This window comes from Lepidochelys kempii, chromosome 21, assembly GCF_965140265.1.
Source record: "Lepidochelys kempii isolate rLepKem1 chromosome 21, rLepKem1.hap2, whole genome shotgun sequence".
NCBI lineage: Eukaryota > Metazoa > Chordata > Testudines > Cheloniidae > Lepidochelys > Lepidochelys kempii.
Genome location: NC_133276.1, coordinates 3,639,792 through 3,657,710, shown reverse-complemented (window position 1 = coordinate 3,657,710; position 17,919 = coordinate 3,639,792). Strand labels below are relative to the sequence as shown.

The window sequence follows — 17,919 nt, the reverse complement described above, 5'->3', positions numbered from 1 at the left end:
CATTTTTTCTTTCAGGCAGTCAGGCTCTCCGACTCAAGAGTAATTCGAGCTTTATAAGTACCTGGATAGAGAGTGCCCAGAATTTTGAAAGGGTTTGGATAGGAATTTGATCTTATCTATCTACATCTCAATCAGTCTGTCTGTCTTTCAGCTCTGAGTGCAAGAGTGTAGGAAGTAGTCTAGCTCATGGAGACATTAAGGACTGTAACAAATGGTTGCTATGAAAACAACATAATATATGTTGATGAGAATCTGAAAAATGTTTGCTAGGAATGGACATTACTACAACACTCTTAGCATACTGGTCCAGTGGTGAGAGCCCCAGCTCAGAGACTTTATGCATATGATGGGTGCCAGTTTATGTTCTTGCCAAGTGAACAGATGCTGGCATGTAGCAGATCATATCGCTTTGGAGGACATGAATAGGAAACCTAAAGCTGGAAGAGAGCAGTCTCTCCCTATTTCCAATCTCGATTTCCAACGAACCACCAAACATCATCAAAAACTTTTTATTTTTTGTTTAAATTATTGTGGGCATTATAAAAGGGCTGACTCTGCTCACAATTACACTGGTGTAAATCATGAGTGCATCCACTCAGTGATGTTACTCCCAGTTGACTTCTATACAACTCAGAGCAGAATGTGACCCTAAGGTAAAACCTTGGGTACTTATCAGAACTGAACTCTAACAACTGAATCATTTGATGATCCCCAGTCATTAAGGTTGGGATTTTCAAAAGCATTCAACGTTGGCCTAAGAAGAGAATGGTAAAACTCCCACTTACTTCAGTATGAACAAAGTTGGGCCAATGCGTTTCACCATTGAAAAAAATCACTCTTCGGGTATGTTTACACTGCAGCTGGGAGCATGTCTCCCAGCCTAGGGAGACAGACTTGTGCGAGCAGGACTCGAGGTCCTCCTCACCTTCTCCCATCAGTTAGGGTCTGTAGCTCTGGTTCTTAGTTTCCATGTGTTCTTGTCAAGTGTGTCTTCCAAGCTGTCACCAACCTTCTTCATATCCTCCTTCAGCATCTCAAACAACTTTTTTTAGGTGGTCTTTGTCCTGTGACTACTAGCTTTTGAACTCTCTGGCCAACACATCCTACATCCCGTCATTTCACATGACCCAGTCGTCTCAGTCTATCCTCCCCTCAGCTTTTCTGTGATGGAGGCTACCTGAATCCTGGCTTGTACCATTTCACTGCATAGCTTGTCAGCTCTTGTCTTACCCAGCACCTGCCTGAGCATTCTCCTGTTGGCAGCGCTGTAGTAGTTGTTCTCTCTGCTTCATTGGTCAGCATGCTGACTCACATATCATGGCTGACTTAACCACGATCTCATACGCTTGGCTCTTTAGTTTACTTGGCCTATCCTTATCGCAGAGAATTCCTGTCAACTCTCTCCATTTATGCTCGTCAGGTGATTCTTAACATCTGCATCCACATCCCCATCATGGCTCCACTGAGGTGTGTAAGTTATTGCACAGCCTTAACTCTGTACATCTAGTTTTACTGGCTTCGTGTTGTGTCCCTCTCAACAAAGCACTGAATGTATTCCATTTTTTGTCGGCTGATTCTTAAGCCATTTTCTTCTAATGTAGGCCTCCATAGTTCTAGTTCCCTTTCCAGTTTGCATTTATCTTCACAGTACAAAATAATGTCATTGGCAAAAAGCATGCTCCATGGAGCCTCTCCCCTAATCGCCTGCACCAAGGCATCCATTGCAATCACAAATAGGATTGGGTTTAAGGCTGATCCTTGATGTAGACCTATACTGTCTGTGAATGATTTACTCTAGGCGCAGCTGCTTCTCACTACTGTCGTGCTACCTTCATACATATCCTTCACAGTCTGAACATATGTCTCTGGCAGATTGTACAACCAAAGGCACCGCCAAAGCAATTCTCTAGGAACCCTGCCACGAGCCTTCTCTAAATCTACCAACACCAAGTGCAGTGCCATGCATTTGTTCCTGTACTTCTCCTGCAATATTCAGGTCGCAAATAAAGCCTCCACTGTTGATCTTCCAAGCATAAACCCAAATTGGTTGTCATATATTTGATGCTCCAGCTCCTGCTAAAATCTTTTCTCGATAATTCTTTCTAGCCATTTCATAGTGTGCTCCATTAACTTGATGGTGTGACCCTGAAAGCCCCTTTATGCCAACTCGCAAAGACTGCACCCAACAGAATATGTAGCCAAACTATGTCTCAGAGTATCCTAAAAAAAAAAAAAAACTTGTGTAATGTATGTACAGGTTGTGTATATAACAGAGTTAACGTATAACGTACATAACAGAGTTATGTATGTATGCTGGAAATATGTTCTTAAAATATGTTGTGGAGGCAGTTGATAAACTAGCCTGACCTAGACAAAGGAATGTGGATTTACCCATCTGCATGGATCAAGCAAACAGGTAGAAGAGAAAAACATCATGGCTTGATTACAAGCACAGGACAATAGAAAGACATTTATATCTAAGGTAAACAAAGTGATCAAGTGAATTAAAAAAAGCAAATTGACCTGAGGATGAAGAAGGGGCTTGGCACCTGCACCCCGAAAAACAAGCAGTAGGGGAAAGGAATTTTGTCTGGGTTTATTTTCAAAGAACACATTTCAAAGGCTTTTTGAACTATAAAAGGACAGAAAGGGGACTCCATTGTTATCCATCACTTAGGAGACAAAGGGATCAGCACCTTCTGATGCTGTGATTGGTGGATCCTTCTGCCTGAGAGGCTGGGGATGCTGATAGCTTGATGTGAGTGAGACAGCTGCTCAAGCAAAGATTGTAGCTTGCTAAAGTTAAGTTTCAGTCACTAGAAAGTAGGTTATTTTTGTTTTGTTTGTAACCAGACCTGTCTCTCTTCTTTTGCTCACTATCACTTAAATCTATATTTTTATTAATAAACTTATTATTAGTTTTACTATAAACCATCCCCTTCCTGTTATAGTAAAGAGAGGTGCATAACTGGGAATTGGTCCTGCTTTGAGCAGGGGGTTGGACTAGATGACCTTCTGGGGTCCCTTCCAACCCTGATATTCCATGATTCTATGATTCTATATCTTCAACTGAGCCAACAGGCTGAGGTGTATTCTGTCTCTTTGGAGGCAGGAGATGTGGTTAATTTCGATGAGTGTCCAAGTGAGGGGGACTGTGCACTGCAGAAAGATGCCTGTAGGGGACTCGGGAACCAGGGCTCACTAAATGTTACCTGCAAGGGGAAGTTTAGAATGGCGGAGTCTGGAGGTATTTTCTGCTGAGGTGGACAGAGTAGTGTGGCAGAAGGCTGTCACACTGTTTAAGCTCCAGCAAAGCTCTCTCTTGCTCAGGCAGAGAGGTAATACAGTGAGCTTATGGCTCTGGACTTCCTGAGGAGAACATCACAGATGGGTTGGTAATTACTACATTCCTGCACACCTCCTTTAGATAGGGACCAATGTGCTCTTCCTCCACTTGTCAGGCAATTTCCAGTACAGAGAATTAAGTTGAAGAAGTCTGTCATCATCACCACGACCTCATGGGTGAATGCTTTAAATGCCTCCTTTGGTACACTGTCTGCTCCCACTGCATTCCCATGTTTCATTGTTTTCAGTGATGAGGCTTATGGTCTTATAAAGCTGCTGCTTGCGCATACTTCCCACAACGATTTCTTCGCATTCTCTTCACTGAGCAGTTTCTCATAAAACCTCGGCCATCTCCTAATGATTTCACTATCATCCACCCGTTCTCTTCAGCTTTCTTCTTTGACGCACTTCGCAGCTGCCAAGTCCTCTGTGTTTCTTGGCTAATCTATATATTCCTTTCTCCCCTTCCTTTGTTAGTAGTCATGCATAAAAGCCTTGAAATGCCTTCCACAACTGCTGCTGCTTTTTTCTTTTGGTAGCAGGGCTTGAGCTAGTGTGCTAAAAATAGCAGTGTGGAAGCTGACGCTCCAGCCACCATAAAACTACGCAGGCTAGCCGCCCAAGCTCAGACCCAGGGGGTCAGGTGGGCTTGAGAGTCCACCTGCCATCTGAGCTGCACAGTGCTGTTTCTAGCTTGCTAGCTCAAGCTCTGCTAGCAGGAGTCTGACTCCCTGGGCAGGGCGGATCATTCCCAGCTGCAATGCAGATATACCCTAAATGGCCAGATAGTCAAAAGAGCTTCGCAATCAAGAGCTCCTATTGTCCTCAATGGGGCTAGAGAAGATTCTCCATTGTTCTGAATGGGAGCTGCTGGCTCTGAGCAATTTTGAAAATCTGGAGATGGGAATTTGCTTCTTTCTTTCATCTGTTCCTGTATCAATCCATAGTAACTTCACTGGAGTCAACGGAGATAAAACCACGGTGAGTGAAAAGAGAACCAGGTCCTTAAGAACATAAGAATGGCCACTCTGGGTCAGACCAAAGATCCGTCAAGCCCAATATCCTGTCCTCTGACAGTGGCCAATGGCAGGTGCCCCAAAGGGAATGAACAGACAGGTTTTCATCAAGTGATCCATGCCCTGTCACCCAATCCCAGCTTCTGGCAAACAGAGGCTAAGGACATCATCCTTGCCCATCCTGGCTAATAGCCATTGATGGACCTATCTTCCATGAATCCATCTAGCTCCCTTTTGAACCCCGTTATAGTATTGGCCTTCACAACATCCTCTGGCAAGGAGTTCCAGAGATTGACAGTGCGTTGCGTGAAAAAATACTTGGTTTGGATCCTGTTAGCTGGTCAAAATAAAAGGGATATTCCATCCCAGGGCTGCAGTGTAATACTCCTCTCCCCAACACCCAGAACCATGCAGGGGAGACCTCTCCATCACACACTGTGTGGGGACCCAGGTGGTGCTCTCCACCCCCTGCACTCCACCAGCTGTGTCCCCTTGGGGAGAAACTGCAGGGAGGAACCAGCCATAGGAGCAGCTGCAGAATCGGCCACAGCAGGGACCTCGGGACATTTTTCCAGAGCTTTTCCTTGTGCTGACTGGCTGTTTGTTCCAACCCTCCACCTCCCTTGGACTCTTCACCTTAGCTTCACTGTCCGCTTGCCCTCTTCCTCCTCTGCCCTGTCCCCCTCACCCTTCCCTTCCCGTTTAGCTGATCACCTCCTAACTAATACCTCCCCCCACATCACTGCCATCACATTGTTGACTTTGCTTGTGTGTTCTACTCCTTCCCCCATGCTGAACCTGATACTCGGGGTTTATGCCATGCTTAGCACAATGGGACCCCATTCTTGGCTGGCCCTTTGGCCCTGCATAATAAATATGATCAATAATAACTAACAGAGAATCTCACCGTCCAAACACAATAGGCCAAAAAGAGAATAAAATGTGCACTTGGGCTGGCAGGCAAGAGAGTCAAGTATTTCTTTACTCCCACTACTGGAGCACTAATCCAATCCCAAACTGCTCAGCAGAATGCCTAGCATGCTCACATGATCCTCCCAGCAACATTTCTGGAATGTGCATGATGATTATCCATCTGGATCAAGGAGCAGGAAATCCCTGTGCTGGCTAATAATGAGGGGTAGGAGGGGAAATGTAATGTTTAGGGATTTTGTCAGTGTGTGTCATGTTGTATTCTGTTTTCTCCCTCACTGGTGGAGAGGAGAAGACCCAAACACCTTCCATGTGGCCACAGTCTAGTAAAGCAAGCAAGAGGGAAGCTTGCAAGTGGAGCAGAGAATTCTGTAGGAGGAAGTGGAGGGAAGGGATTATCGTTCACTCTGCACATGCACATAGGGTGACCAGACAGCAAGTGTGAAAAATTGGGACGGGGGTTATAGGAACCTATATAAGAAAAAGACCCAAAAATCAGGACTGTCCCTATAAAATCGGGACATCTGGTCACCCTACATGTACACAGTGTAGGGAGGTAATGCCCAAACAAAGGAGCTCATTCTTAGGGCAGGCCTCTGGTGCAACCTACCTGCTTTGCTTGAGCTATAAACAAACAGAAGTGGAGGCAAGCCCACTGGGCTGAGCAGTGCCATTCAGCTCTCCTGCTTGCTCTCCCCTCATCTTGAGTCCAACAACGTTTCTAACAAGTGTAAACATTAATGTACAGGTATTTAATATTTACAACAGAGGAGGACAGGAAGCAGTGCCACTAGCCAGGAGAATTAAGGACATGGCATTACAGCCAGCCAGGTTTTTGTGAGGAGAAGGAAAGAAAAACGTTCAGAGTGCAAACTGGAATGTACCATTTCAGTCAAGCTATTGCAGAAGATGAGCGTTAAGGAAGAGGAGCTAAAAGAATGCAGCACTCAACATTAGGGTGACCATTATCTTCAGGTAGTAGAAGCTCTTAAAACTGATAAGACAGAAACAACCTGGGATTTTTCCAAAGGTTCTATAGAAAAACCCATGCAGTGTGGTAACACAAGCTACATGTGCTAGACCTCTCTGGGCATGCACAGAAGACAAACAGGATTTAGAAATACATGCAGCTGCATGAAAAGTAAATTATATAATAGCAAGTCTCCTACATCTACAGTTAATCTTTTGGAACAGACTGGAAAAATATATGTATGCAGGAAAGGAATGCAAGGCCACTACTACGGAAATTCCAGGAGCCATTATTCTTACTTCAGTCTTACTTTTTTAGGTGGGCCAAGGGCTTATAACTAGGAGCAGGAGGCTGAAACTGAGCAAAAGAAAATTTAGTCTGAACAGCAGGTGGTATTTGATAATGGCAAGATCTAAGACTGCAGAATAAATCTCCCAAGGAAGATGGTAGAAGCTTCATCACTTAGAACATGATTGAAACTGAACTGGATAAAGCACTGGAAAATCTTCCTCAAGGAGCAATCATGTATTAGCTCCAAGCTTGTGTGTATATATTTATCTATGGCTGGGGGTAGGGAGATGGAGAAGATGGGACATAATGAGTGTTTACCACTAATGTCTGTGATTTCATAGCGCTACAAAGATGCCACCTGCATTCACTGAATAAGGGAATATTCTAAGAGTTGGTGTCTCTCAAACATTTATTCAGCCTCCAGCCTGATCCTTTGTTTCATTTGTCTCTCCCCCCCCCCCCCTTTGGTTTCATTAGGAAAGGACTTCACCAAAGCAGCCAGAAGATCATCACAGGTTGGTGTGTTGTCTGTGCGGTTGTGGACAATATGATCAGTCAAACTGAGAAGTCCCCACGCCGGTGCAGGCGTCTGAGCGAGAGTTACGACGAGAAGTGTGAGCGCCGGCACGAGACCCGTGAGAACTTGTGGAGGAGAAACAACGTCACCACATGTCGCCGTGTGATGCAATGTCGGAAAAAGGAAGCAGAGGAGCAGTCCCAGAGCCCCCGCCAGAAAGAGTTCCTGAAGAGAAGGAACTTAGCCACCGAAGAAGGAAAGAAACAAGTAAGGTTTCCTACTGGGACACCAGCAACTCCAGGACAAGAGTGTGCAACAGGCACCCGCAAGGAAGCATCTTCCTGGATGGATCTGAGGTCACCCACATCCCTCCAGGTAACAGCTGCAGCTATGACAGTCATACTTTTCGTAAATGGTTGGCTACCTACTATGGGCCTTATCCAATGTCCACTGGAATCAATGGGAGTCTTTCCATTGACTACAAGAGGTTTGGGATCAGGGCCTAAATATTTGACGGCAAATGGATATTTCCTTGACAATTCACAGACTTGATCCAGGGCAAGATTTTTTCCCATCACTCTCATTGTGTTCCTCTCCTACTTTCTAAATACTGAACTTTGACCCAGACGGAGATTTGCAGCCATTTCTTGTCATTCAAACCTGCATTTTGGTAAAAAAAAAAAAAAAATTGTTTTCCTCTTGTGCAAATTGCCTCTCGTTCTCGTTAAAAGATCTGAGACGATGACCATCATAAACAGTTAGCTTTCTTGGGACGAATCTATGGAAGCATGTCTTCCCGCCAGCATCTTTAGTGGCAGGAATTTTCTCATGTTGAGTTAGTAATGAGTGTCTGATTGTATCCTAATTTCAGCATCCTTCTTACAAACTGTAAATTATCCTGCGTTTAGGCTTGGAAGTATCAGATTTTTTTATCAGTAAACATTGTTAAACAGTGATATCACCCTAAATATACAACCAATCAGTATTTTCATCATAATAACCAAAATTTACAGATAGGCAAAGTTTCCAAAATGCTGTTTGAGAACTTATTGGAGTTTGATTTAAGGATATTTACTTCGTATATTTTGACAAGTAATGTTGACCGTCCCATAATATCTCTCAACTGCGAAAAATTAAATTGATAAAAATCAAAATGACACTGCCAAGCCTACCGATGTTATATGCAGCCAGCAGTGAACCAGATGAGCCAATGCATTTAATAAAACCAGATTAAGATCATACATAAATGTTCCAGTAAAACAATCAGATTGTACCTTCTAAACTCACAGCCTTTTAAATGAAATAATTCCCCCATCTGTTTTTGTACCTAAGTAAAGTTATCCAAGGGGCTTTTAATTGAAATGAACAACCAAGGGCAATAAAATAAAAGCACAGACATGCCCTGGGGGCTCCTCTACAAGGCATGAGTGTGGAGGACAATTATTTACCTCATGCTACTGTTTACTTCTTTTGATCGCTGGGTTTAATTACAAGCCAGACAGCAAGATCTTGGGGCAGGCGTTCACATGCTTGCAGCCCCTGTGCCTGTAACGTTGGCTGCAGAACCGTTCTCATCCTAGCACCTGCAGGGGGCTCTGAGGAGCAGAAGTAAGGAGGAAAAAAAAAAAAGAGTTCATGCTCTTACTACCAGAGATCCTGAATAGGCACTCAGATATAACTCTGATGAGTGCAGAACAAATATCTAAGCCTACAGCTCGCCAGCTGCTAGCAGCAATGCTAGCCAGGAACTAACTCAAGGCCTCAAAAGCTCTTTTCTTACACTCGGTGTGGTTAGTGAAGCAATCGGCCTCCTGGCCTCTCAGAGGCACTTTCTTTCCCTGCAGCTTCCCAGTCTACCTGCAGGTAGCAGTTCCCCCACTGCCCCTGTCAGTGTTGCTGAGCGGCTACACCTTGCACTGACTCCAGTGGGAATTGGGGGTGCTCAGCACCTTCTGAAAAATTAGGCCTTGAACCCAATCTCACTGTAACCCTCAGTCTCCACCCATGTTATTGCCCAGGTCCGTGGCACAATGTGTACCATTCCAAGTGACAACATGCCATTGGGTTCGTTGCTTCCCCTTTTCTCTCCTGGTTTTTAATAGGCCATTATAAACATTAAACTCATTTCATTTCAGAACAACAGCACCTCCGTGGTCCATCACAAGCATCTCCAGCACAGTCTCAACGATCCTCGCACGCAGAACAACTGGCACTCCTGTGGTGTTTCATCACCAAACATCCTCCCCAAAGACATCTCCAAGACCAGCCGAGGTACAAGACGACTGGCTAAATGAGGCTTAGGTTTTGAAAAAAGGAACTCAAGCTTACTGGGATCTGGGGGCTGCATCTTATTTAAACCTCTGAGGTTCAAGGGAATCACATGGATTATTTTGCTTTGGACTCCCAAAGCAGGCAGAGAAAGAGGGTCTGTAATGATAAAAAATCCCCCCAGGTGCCACATCACAATGTACTGGAACCTGCACCTCTGAAATCAATGGGTGTTTTACCTGTGAATGGTATGGGAGCAGGATCAGACACAATCCTAACACATGCCAAAAGAGTTCCTGTTCCTAGAAGCCCTGTTCAAGTGTTTAAGGAGGATGTTCTGTATCAGCCAAATCTGACATTTTTCCCTTTCCTAACTGTGCATGATAAGAATATGTTGATTCACCAAGTGCTATTCTTTGTGCTGAGTCAAAAATGACCTCACTGCCCCAGCCTGCTGCAAAATGGCACTGTGCTGCAGAGGAAGCCATCATCCCATACAGATGTAAAATGGAGGCTCTGAACACTTGTGATCATTAAAAACTCCATGGCGCTTTTCTCAGAAATAGGTGTGTTTGCCAGTAGCTTGGCCAAACTTTAACTTAGGTTAATGACCTAAATTCCACTTGCATTTTCAGCTGCATACAAGATTCTTCTTCGCCTTCTGCCCTAAATTGTTGTGTTATGCTGCTGTGTGCAGTTTAAACTGCCATGTGTCATCCCAGCAATGGTTGCATTTCAGTGATGGTTGAAATAATCCCTATATACAATTGGTAAAGTACTTTATGAGTCTTCAGAAGGAAAGGTGCAGCTGTGAATGAGGGATTTTATACTAGCTATCTGCTGACACTGTAGGAACCAGTATACCACCCTCTCAATTTTATCTTAACAGGCACTCAGACATTAACAGATTCTAGTGCAATAAAGAAAGACTCAAGCCAACAAACAGAGTAAGTATTTTGTTATCTATCCTATTAGGAGCACATTCTTCCTGCTTCTGCAAGGGCTGGGGATTCACTGATACCTGTAAAGGCACTTTGACGTACTTAGATACAAGGTGCTATACAAGTGCAAAGAATTATTATTATTGGCATTATTTATTGTTCTATGAATCGTCATAGGATTGCTTCTCTCCCTAGCAAGTATTTTCAGTGCACCCATTCTTGTGATCTTTTTCATAAATCTGTCTCATGTCCCTCTTAAGAAAATCCTTGTCTTTTTTTATTTTAGCTGTGGAATAGCAGTATTAGACAAGGTAAGCAAAACATATGAATAACCTGTACAGAAATGCCTATGAGGATCCTGTTGTCCTAAGAAACATTAACATTAAAGGGCCAAATTCTACAGTTCCGGGGTTTTAACAGTGTCAATGAAAGCAGGATTTGTTCCTGATTATTTCTTATTGGAATGTAGATGACAGAGATTGCTGGAAATTAATTTACTGACAAAAAGATCTATGACGGTACATCTAATGCAGTAGACAGGGACAGTCTTGTTCCAGGGAAGGCACTGACTGTGCAGTAAAATACCTACTAGTACTTCGGGTTTAGCCAGTGAATGGCAGAACAGCTGCATTATTGCACAAGCCTAAGCCATGTAAAGGTCTGTATAGCTTATTATCATTGCCCAGAGAATGTGATAACTTAGGGTTCCCATTTAATGCTGGTTAGAACTCATACCACTGACTGCAGTTACTTGCAAAATCTTTTCCTTTATGGAAGTGATTGGTTTAAAAATATCATCAAATAGAAGGTTTGGACAAACTGAATCTGGGTTTTACTTCGCTTTTCTTTCACTTTTAGGAAATAATTCAACTTTCCAACTACCTCAAGGTAAGCAGAAAAATGATAAATACAGTTCTAGAAATGGGTGGAGGGTATGTGTGAAGAGGTAGCTTTTACTAAACTGGTATCATGCACCTAGTTTTAAGGTGGCCAGGAAAACAAAAGGAGCAGCTGCTGAAGCCCAGGGAATAAGTTCCCAAAACACAGTGAGGAGTGAAAATAGCTATCATGAGTGCTAGAGGGGAAACAGGTCACCCCTGGCTGTCCAGATGAACTAGGGTCACTGAGACGCATTCAGAGCACCTATATTAGCCTGGCTTTCTCATTTTGCCTACAGGAGGCGTTACATCGAGAGCTGCTGCTGAAGCAGAAGATGGTGATTTTACAGGAGCTTTTATCCACATTGCTACAAGCATCAGAAAAATCTTGGAAGGTACCAAATGGCTACGCTGCGTACTTCTAGTTGGCTTTAGGATTATGCCGGGATCTCCCAGGGCAGAGTCCCATGCTTGCAAGGGGGAAAACCCCATCAGGTCTTGCTTATTTCTGCCACCTGAATTCCAGCTCTGTTTCTGGTCTTCTAATACATTCTGGGATGATCCTTTTCTCCTAATGGAGAAGACGGTATAGCTCTGAAGCTGAGCTGTGGCTGCAAGGGGACATGACTGGGCTCAGAACTATTTAGCATGTGACTATCATTGCCCTTCCTCTCCAATATTGTTTCATTTTAGGGCCAGCTGAAAAAAACCTCTCCATTGTTATGGAAACGTTCTTTTTGTTTGACATTTTCATTTTTTTCCCCTTCATTCTTTTGGACAAAAAGTGTTGGGATGAAACGTAAGTTTTCATTAAGCTTTGAACTAAAAATGTTTCTCTTCCTGTTTCTTTTTTTAAAAGTTTTGAGGATTTTCCCCCATTTTCTGTCACTCTTGTTTCTCCTCCTTTTCCAGTAGGAAAAAAGTCTAAGACCATGGGGGGGAAAAGACCATAAAAAAAATCTTAATTGCCCCCCGTCCTCCAAAAAAGTTTTCACTTTGAAACAAACTTTTGTTTCAATTTTTTGTGGGGAAGGGGAGACCAAAAATGATTTGAGCCAAAATGAATTTTTTTCACGCAATTTTTCATTTAGAGTGAAGTGCCATTTTTCAATTGAGAAAACACGGATTGTTTTTTTTAAAAAAACAACCACCCCATTTTGTGCAGAGAAACAAAGGGGGAAAAGAGGGATTTTAACAAGAGGGATAGCCTTGGTAAGGTCTGCAACAGCTTGTTTCTGTGCGCTCTCCTGCCAAAAGATGCCAAGATGAGGTGCTAAATAACAGTGCCAAGAATGAATCCAGAACCAGACGGAGCAGGCGTCTCAGTTTAAACCACCTGTGTATGGGAAAGAATTTCATTCTGGTGAAGGTGCTAGACTCACGATCCTGGAGGCTGAATATATCTGTTTATCCACCAGAACAGATACAACACAGACAGCAGCAGCGCAAGCTTCTGCCACACACCATATCTCAATCCATTCTTGATATACGTTAGAGGGAGCCCCTCGAAGTTAAAGTCTATTCACTTCTTTGCCGCTCCGTTGAGACAAGCAATCAGGAGACGACCTAGAGCCAGCTGCGGCGGCAGTTTGTGTTATATGGACACTCTTCCCGCAGCAGGGGCCCAGGGCCCTGAATCAGCAAAACACTTAAACAAACACACCCCTAAGTGTTCTGCTGAATTAGGGCCTCCACCCCACCAAATCTAGTTCCCATGGCTCACCAAACAGGCATCAGATGGTAACAATTTCTGAATACAGCTGACCCAGAGTAGATTTTTAACCAGCAGCCTGGAGGTGACATTAAGCAATTACTTCTGAGAAGTACAAGCCATTATGGACTAGGTCATAAAGCAAATTTTAAAACAGAAATTTAAAATCAAGTTACATTGCAAAATATTTGCTGTTAAAAAAATGTTAATTTGGAACTAGACTTAAAAAAAAAAAAAAGATCTGAAAGAGTTCTGTCAGAGCAGAAGAGCCAACCGATTGGGTGACATGGAGCAAAAAATGCGTTAAGATGTACTGCGGTTTGAGACTTCCTCCGTAAAATGCTTCTGACAAATATAATATGAGCAGGAAAAAACACGCTGACACACACACTGGCAGGAAGTAGCCATGAAACCTCAGATTAGAAACAGGTGGGTGAACTTTGCTTCTTAATGTCTTTGCTATAGAAAATAGATTTCTCTGCTTCCTCTGCTTTTAGCCTTTCATGAGGCAATCAAAATTTATTTGTTGCTGGGGTTGTAGCCAACAGAGAAAACAAAGTAAATGATATTTAGAAATTGGCCCTCTGGGAATAGTTTAGCACAGATGATGAAGAAAACAGGCCTGTGGGAAAATGCTCAGAGGGGCTTCTGCAAGTTCACGGCTGGCAAATGAGGCTGCCAGACTCTTAAGGTTTCAGAGTAACAGCCGTGTTAGTCTGTATTCGCAAAAAGAAAAGGAGTACTTGTGGCACCTTAGAGACTAACCAATTTATTTGAGCATGAGCTTTCGTGAGCTACAGCTCACTTCATCGGATGCATACCGTGGAAACTGCAGCAGACTTTATATATACACAGAGAATATGAAACAATACCTCCTCCCACCCCACTGTCCTGCTGGTAATAGCTTATCTTAAGGGTCCCATCTGGAAGCCTCTCTAAAGCAAATTAGGTGACGATTGCTATGTTTCCATAACGAGCTGAGGCACCAAACCTTGAGGCAGCATTTTAGAATCAATAGCTCCTATAATAGAAAGTCTGAAGGGAAAAGAAAAATGTGATCATGCTGTACAACAATGGTCTGATCATAATTACACTGAGAATCCCTGTAGGATCCTACTTAATATTTGTGGGTGCATCTAGACCAATATAATGAATGCGTTCATCAGTACAACAGGAATATATCTAGCAGTTGGGCCGAGGGGCTATATTCAGGACTGCAGGGTTCCATTTCCTCTGGGTTTTATTTCCAGCTCTGCCACCAACCTTCAGCAACCCGCATAACCTATCTGTGCCTCTGTTTCCTCATGTGCAAGCAGCAGGATAACAACAGGGCTGTTGTAAAGAGTAAATACTGTTTGTAAAATAGTTAGCTAACTCCTTTCGTCTGAAGAGCTCAAAGTTTCATGTTGTTACAGTAACCAGTAATGACTTTTTAGACCTGTCTTTTAAAGTGTAAAAACACCACCTGAATATATTTTTCCCATCCCCAAAAATTCTGTCTGACCTTGGGAAGTCTGGAACATTTTCTGTGTAGTTTAAAGACTGTTTCCACTGCCTCGCTGCCACTTTCAGGGATCACTTTTCTCCCTTTTATTTGGCATGGCATTTGAGCAAAGGGAATGCAGTCCAAAAACAATGCTTAAAATTGCTTCTTTAAACCAGGAATTGAAAATGACAGGTTTAAAAAAAGCAAAGGGGGAGGGAACATCAGATACAGTCTACCAATCATGGGCTAGCCAGGACACTGCAGAAAAAACACTGTGATTCGCTGACAGCTGAACAGGGATGCAGCTGAGGGAGGATTTTGCAGCCAAGTATTTTGGAGTGGCCACTGGCCATAGATGTCTCAATTTTTGGTAGCCCAACCTCAGATCCAGAGAACCAAGCATCCGTAGCTTCTATTGACTCCACATAGAATTGAGGTCATCCAGTCTCTGAAAATAAGGCCCCGGGGTACCCAAGGATTGAGGCATCCAAAATCAGCCACTTTTGCAAACATTGGGCCTCTGACTAACTTTGAGCTCCCTTTTGTGCCTCCTTCAGGCTGTGGAGGCGGGGATCTGCGAGAAGTGTGAGCCGTCATCTTAAGGGAGCTCAGACATGAGGAACAACCCGAATGTAACTGTGAGAATGAACAGCTAAGGGGGGCATTGTGGTGTCTTCTCAGCAAACCTTTCTGGGCTGGTAAATACAACCTGCGCCTGGTCAACAGGTTTAAGTTTTGCCACCATAGCTATGTTGGTCATGGGTGGGATTTTTTTCCCCACACGTAACCATCATAGCTGTGCTGGCAAAAGCCCAGTGTAGACACAGCTATTCTGGTAGAAGAGTCCTTTTGTAGAGTAGAGCTTACTCCATTTAGGGAAATGGTCTAAGTTACAGGGACCAAAGTGCTCTTGCGGGTGTAAGCTGCATCTCCACTTGGAGGAGGAGGGAGTTTGCTGGTATAAATCTAGTACCAGCAAACCCTGTCAAGTATAGACAAAGTCTGATTCTCCCATCAGGCCCTCTATGCTCATTTACACCTGTATAGAGTGGGTGAGAAATGCTACCACTCTGACTAGACAGTGCTTTACATCCACTTTCCACAGGCTTAAGAAGACTGCCAGTAGAATCTGGCATGAAGTCTCTTCCAATATCTTGCATCTAAAAATATCTCTCAAAATTGCCACCCCCCTCTTTTTTTTAAAAAAAAAAATACAATTGGCCTCCAGTTTGTTATGGGAACTGACAGCTAGATTTATTGGACTTTACACTTTTGGGGCTGGGATGTGCAAACATCTGTGTGTTGACAGAGTGCCCAGCACGCCAGGGCTCTGATTTTGCTTGGGACCTCTGGATGCTCCCATGATAGGAATATTAAATAATAACCCAATGGATGTTAAGCGTGGCTTCGCACAGTAGTGAGTGGCAGTGGTGCTGACATCCTTCAGATCAGAGGTGGAAGACGAGAGTCCAGGCAAGCACTTTGCTAGAAGCCTTGCCTGGATTTGCATAGAGCCTGCATCTTACAAACCCAACTAGAAAACCTGACCAACACTGGGAAAAAAATATGATGACTCAGTTTCCCCATTCCTCTCTCCACCCCCAACAAAGCTCATTGTGATGCAAACCCAATCTGTTTCCTATGGAAGCTGACGAGACAAGATGCTGCCACCCACTGGAGCTGTAAGCCAAAATGTTGTTGCAAGAGAGAATCATGAAGCAGAAAGCAAGGCTGTGTGTGTGGGCTGGAGGGCAGTTCTGCTCTCAGTACAGACAGTACTCAGCAAATCATCCAGAGTAACTATATGTCTCCTTTGCCTTTAACTTTTCTGAGCGCTCCTGCGTTCCTATAATTGATAGAGCTGGTTAGGGGGAAAAAAGGGGAGGGAGGAAGAACTGCAAGTGTTTCATTTTTTTTTCCTTTTTTCAAAACTTTGAAATTCTAAATTTTTCCCACTTTTTTTTGAAATTTTGAAACTTTAAACTTTGAAAATAATTTGGGCCAGCCCTGGGTATGACACTAGGAGCAGAAGAAAAATCAGAAACATGAGTGAGCAAAAGTATGATGGATTCACTTAGAAAACTGCAGAGGTTGTTGTGTAATTCAGTATTCCAGACCTTGCCTCAATTATTTCTTCCAGGGTCAGCTGAATGAAGACAAACTAAAGGGTAAACTGAGGGCCGTTGAAAATCAGCTTCACACCTGTGCCCAGGTAACGTATGTGACTTTTTCAAAAAAGCAAAGAGAATAGATAGAAAGAAAAACTTTGCATGCAAGTAAAAACACAGAACAATTTAATTAGGTCAGGTCTTACTTTCCAGAAGGCTGTTATTAAATAGAGTCAAAAAACTGTTATGTTGTTTGCTGCAGCTTGATGCGTTTATCCATGTACGTGCTAATACTCAGATCCAGTGAGATCTCTCAGACTGGGGAGTAGCCCATCAAGGGTAGCGGTGTTTGAGACATTTAAAACTGAATCATGACAAAGCCGTGGAGAATGTATTAGAGAGAGAGCAATCCTGAACTGGAACCTGGTGGATCTTTTTGAATTTCTAGGCTTGTCTCTCACCAGTGGGTTAAAAGTCCATTGGTAATATTTGAATCAACTGTCAGTTCAGTTGTCTCTTTAAAGCATTACTCAAAGGACAACGTGAAGAGGATTCTGATGGAGATGGAGGACCAAAAGCAGACCTACGAGCAGAAAGCAAGAGAAGCTCTGCAGAAGCTGCTGGAGGAGAAACTCCAAGCAGAACAGCAGCTACAGAGCGCTCAGGTGAGGAACATGAATCCCACAGCAGACGTCCGAGCGAGAGGGACAGGCCCGTTTTCAGGCTGATGAAAAGTATAATCACACCGCCAGTTCAATCACGTTTGGGCCCAATCCTGCTCCCAGTGAAATCACTGACCCAAACCCCTTGGCTTTAGTGAGAAGAGGATTTTGCCTTTTACCATCTTCAACAACTGTGCAAAATAATATATTTTAACTACTGAATGAAGGCTAAAGTGGTTGTCCCCCTAACCTCTAGCCCCATACTTAACAATACAATGTCTCATAAGAAGTTTGGGTGCGTGTGTGTGTGGGGTGTTATTTAAGTTGTCTGAGCCAAATGATGGGTGATTAAATAACCTGGTGGGAAGGAGAAATGCTGCTGCTTTCGGTAGCTTTATGGTTTGTAATCTCAATGTTATTGTGGTTTTTAAATGTACATCCAGAGCACCCAGAGCTCTGGATGGGTGCCCTTTGGTGTGGCTTTTTTGAGACCAAAATCCTAACAAATAACGTCACCAGGAGAGTTCTCCTGTGCCACATTTGTCCACTGGGCCAGGGAACAAATTAACATTTTCAACACCAAAAAACAAAACACGACGACAAAGCAGCACAGAAACAATCTGTTTTAAACGTACAGAAACACACAGGAGTTCAGGTAATCCCCTATGTCAAACTCATGGTAGTTATACTAAACACTCCTCTTGTATGTACAGTCATATGGACCTTTAACTTCCAGAGTGAAAAGCTCCTGCTTGTTTCTCTCCCCTCCCCATCAGGCAGCACCGTATTCTAATAT

At 43.4% G+C, this 17,919-nt stretch overlaps 1 protein-coding gene and 1 long non-coding RNA gene across 10 annotated transcripts in view; both read left to right on the top strand.

The window, feature by feature from the left end:
- Window positions 1-17,919, top strand: part of TRAF3IP3 (TRAF3 interacting protein 3) — a 28,690-nt gene that overhangs the window by 1,971 nt on the left and 8,800 nt on the right. For 8 of the 9 annotated variants that reach the window (XM_073320372.1, XM_073320371.1, XM_073320370.1 and 5 more), the window contains 8 exons: window positions 7,030-7,444; window positions 9,205-9,340; window positions 10,227-10,284; window positions 10,565-10,589; window positions 11,137-11,166; window positions 11,456-11,551; window positions 16,494-16,565; window positions 16,986-17,126. In XM_073320372.1, coding sequence (XP_073176473.1) covers window positions 7,100-7,444; window positions 9,205-9,340; window positions 10,227-10,284; window positions 10,565-10,589; window positions 11,137-11,166; window positions 11,456-11,551; window positions 16,494-16,565; window positions 16,986-17,126 — 903 coding nt within the window. In that variant the 5' untranslated portion in view covers window positions 7,030-7,099. The remainder of the gene's footprint in view (window positions 1-7,029; window positions 7,445-9,204; window positions 9,341-10,226; window positions 10,285-10,564; window positions 10,590-11,136; window positions 11,167-11,455; window positions 11,552-16,493; window positions 16,566-16,985; window positions 17,127-17,919) is intronic. The other variant, XM_073320374.1, reaches the window with a different exon arrangement.
- On the top strand, window positions 11,558-16,216 carry LOC140901469 (uncharacterized). Its single transcript, XR_012155861.1, has 2 exons — window positions 11,558-13,296; window positions 14,911-16,216. It is a non-coding gene; the product is annotated as an uncharacterized lncRNA (long non-coding RNA).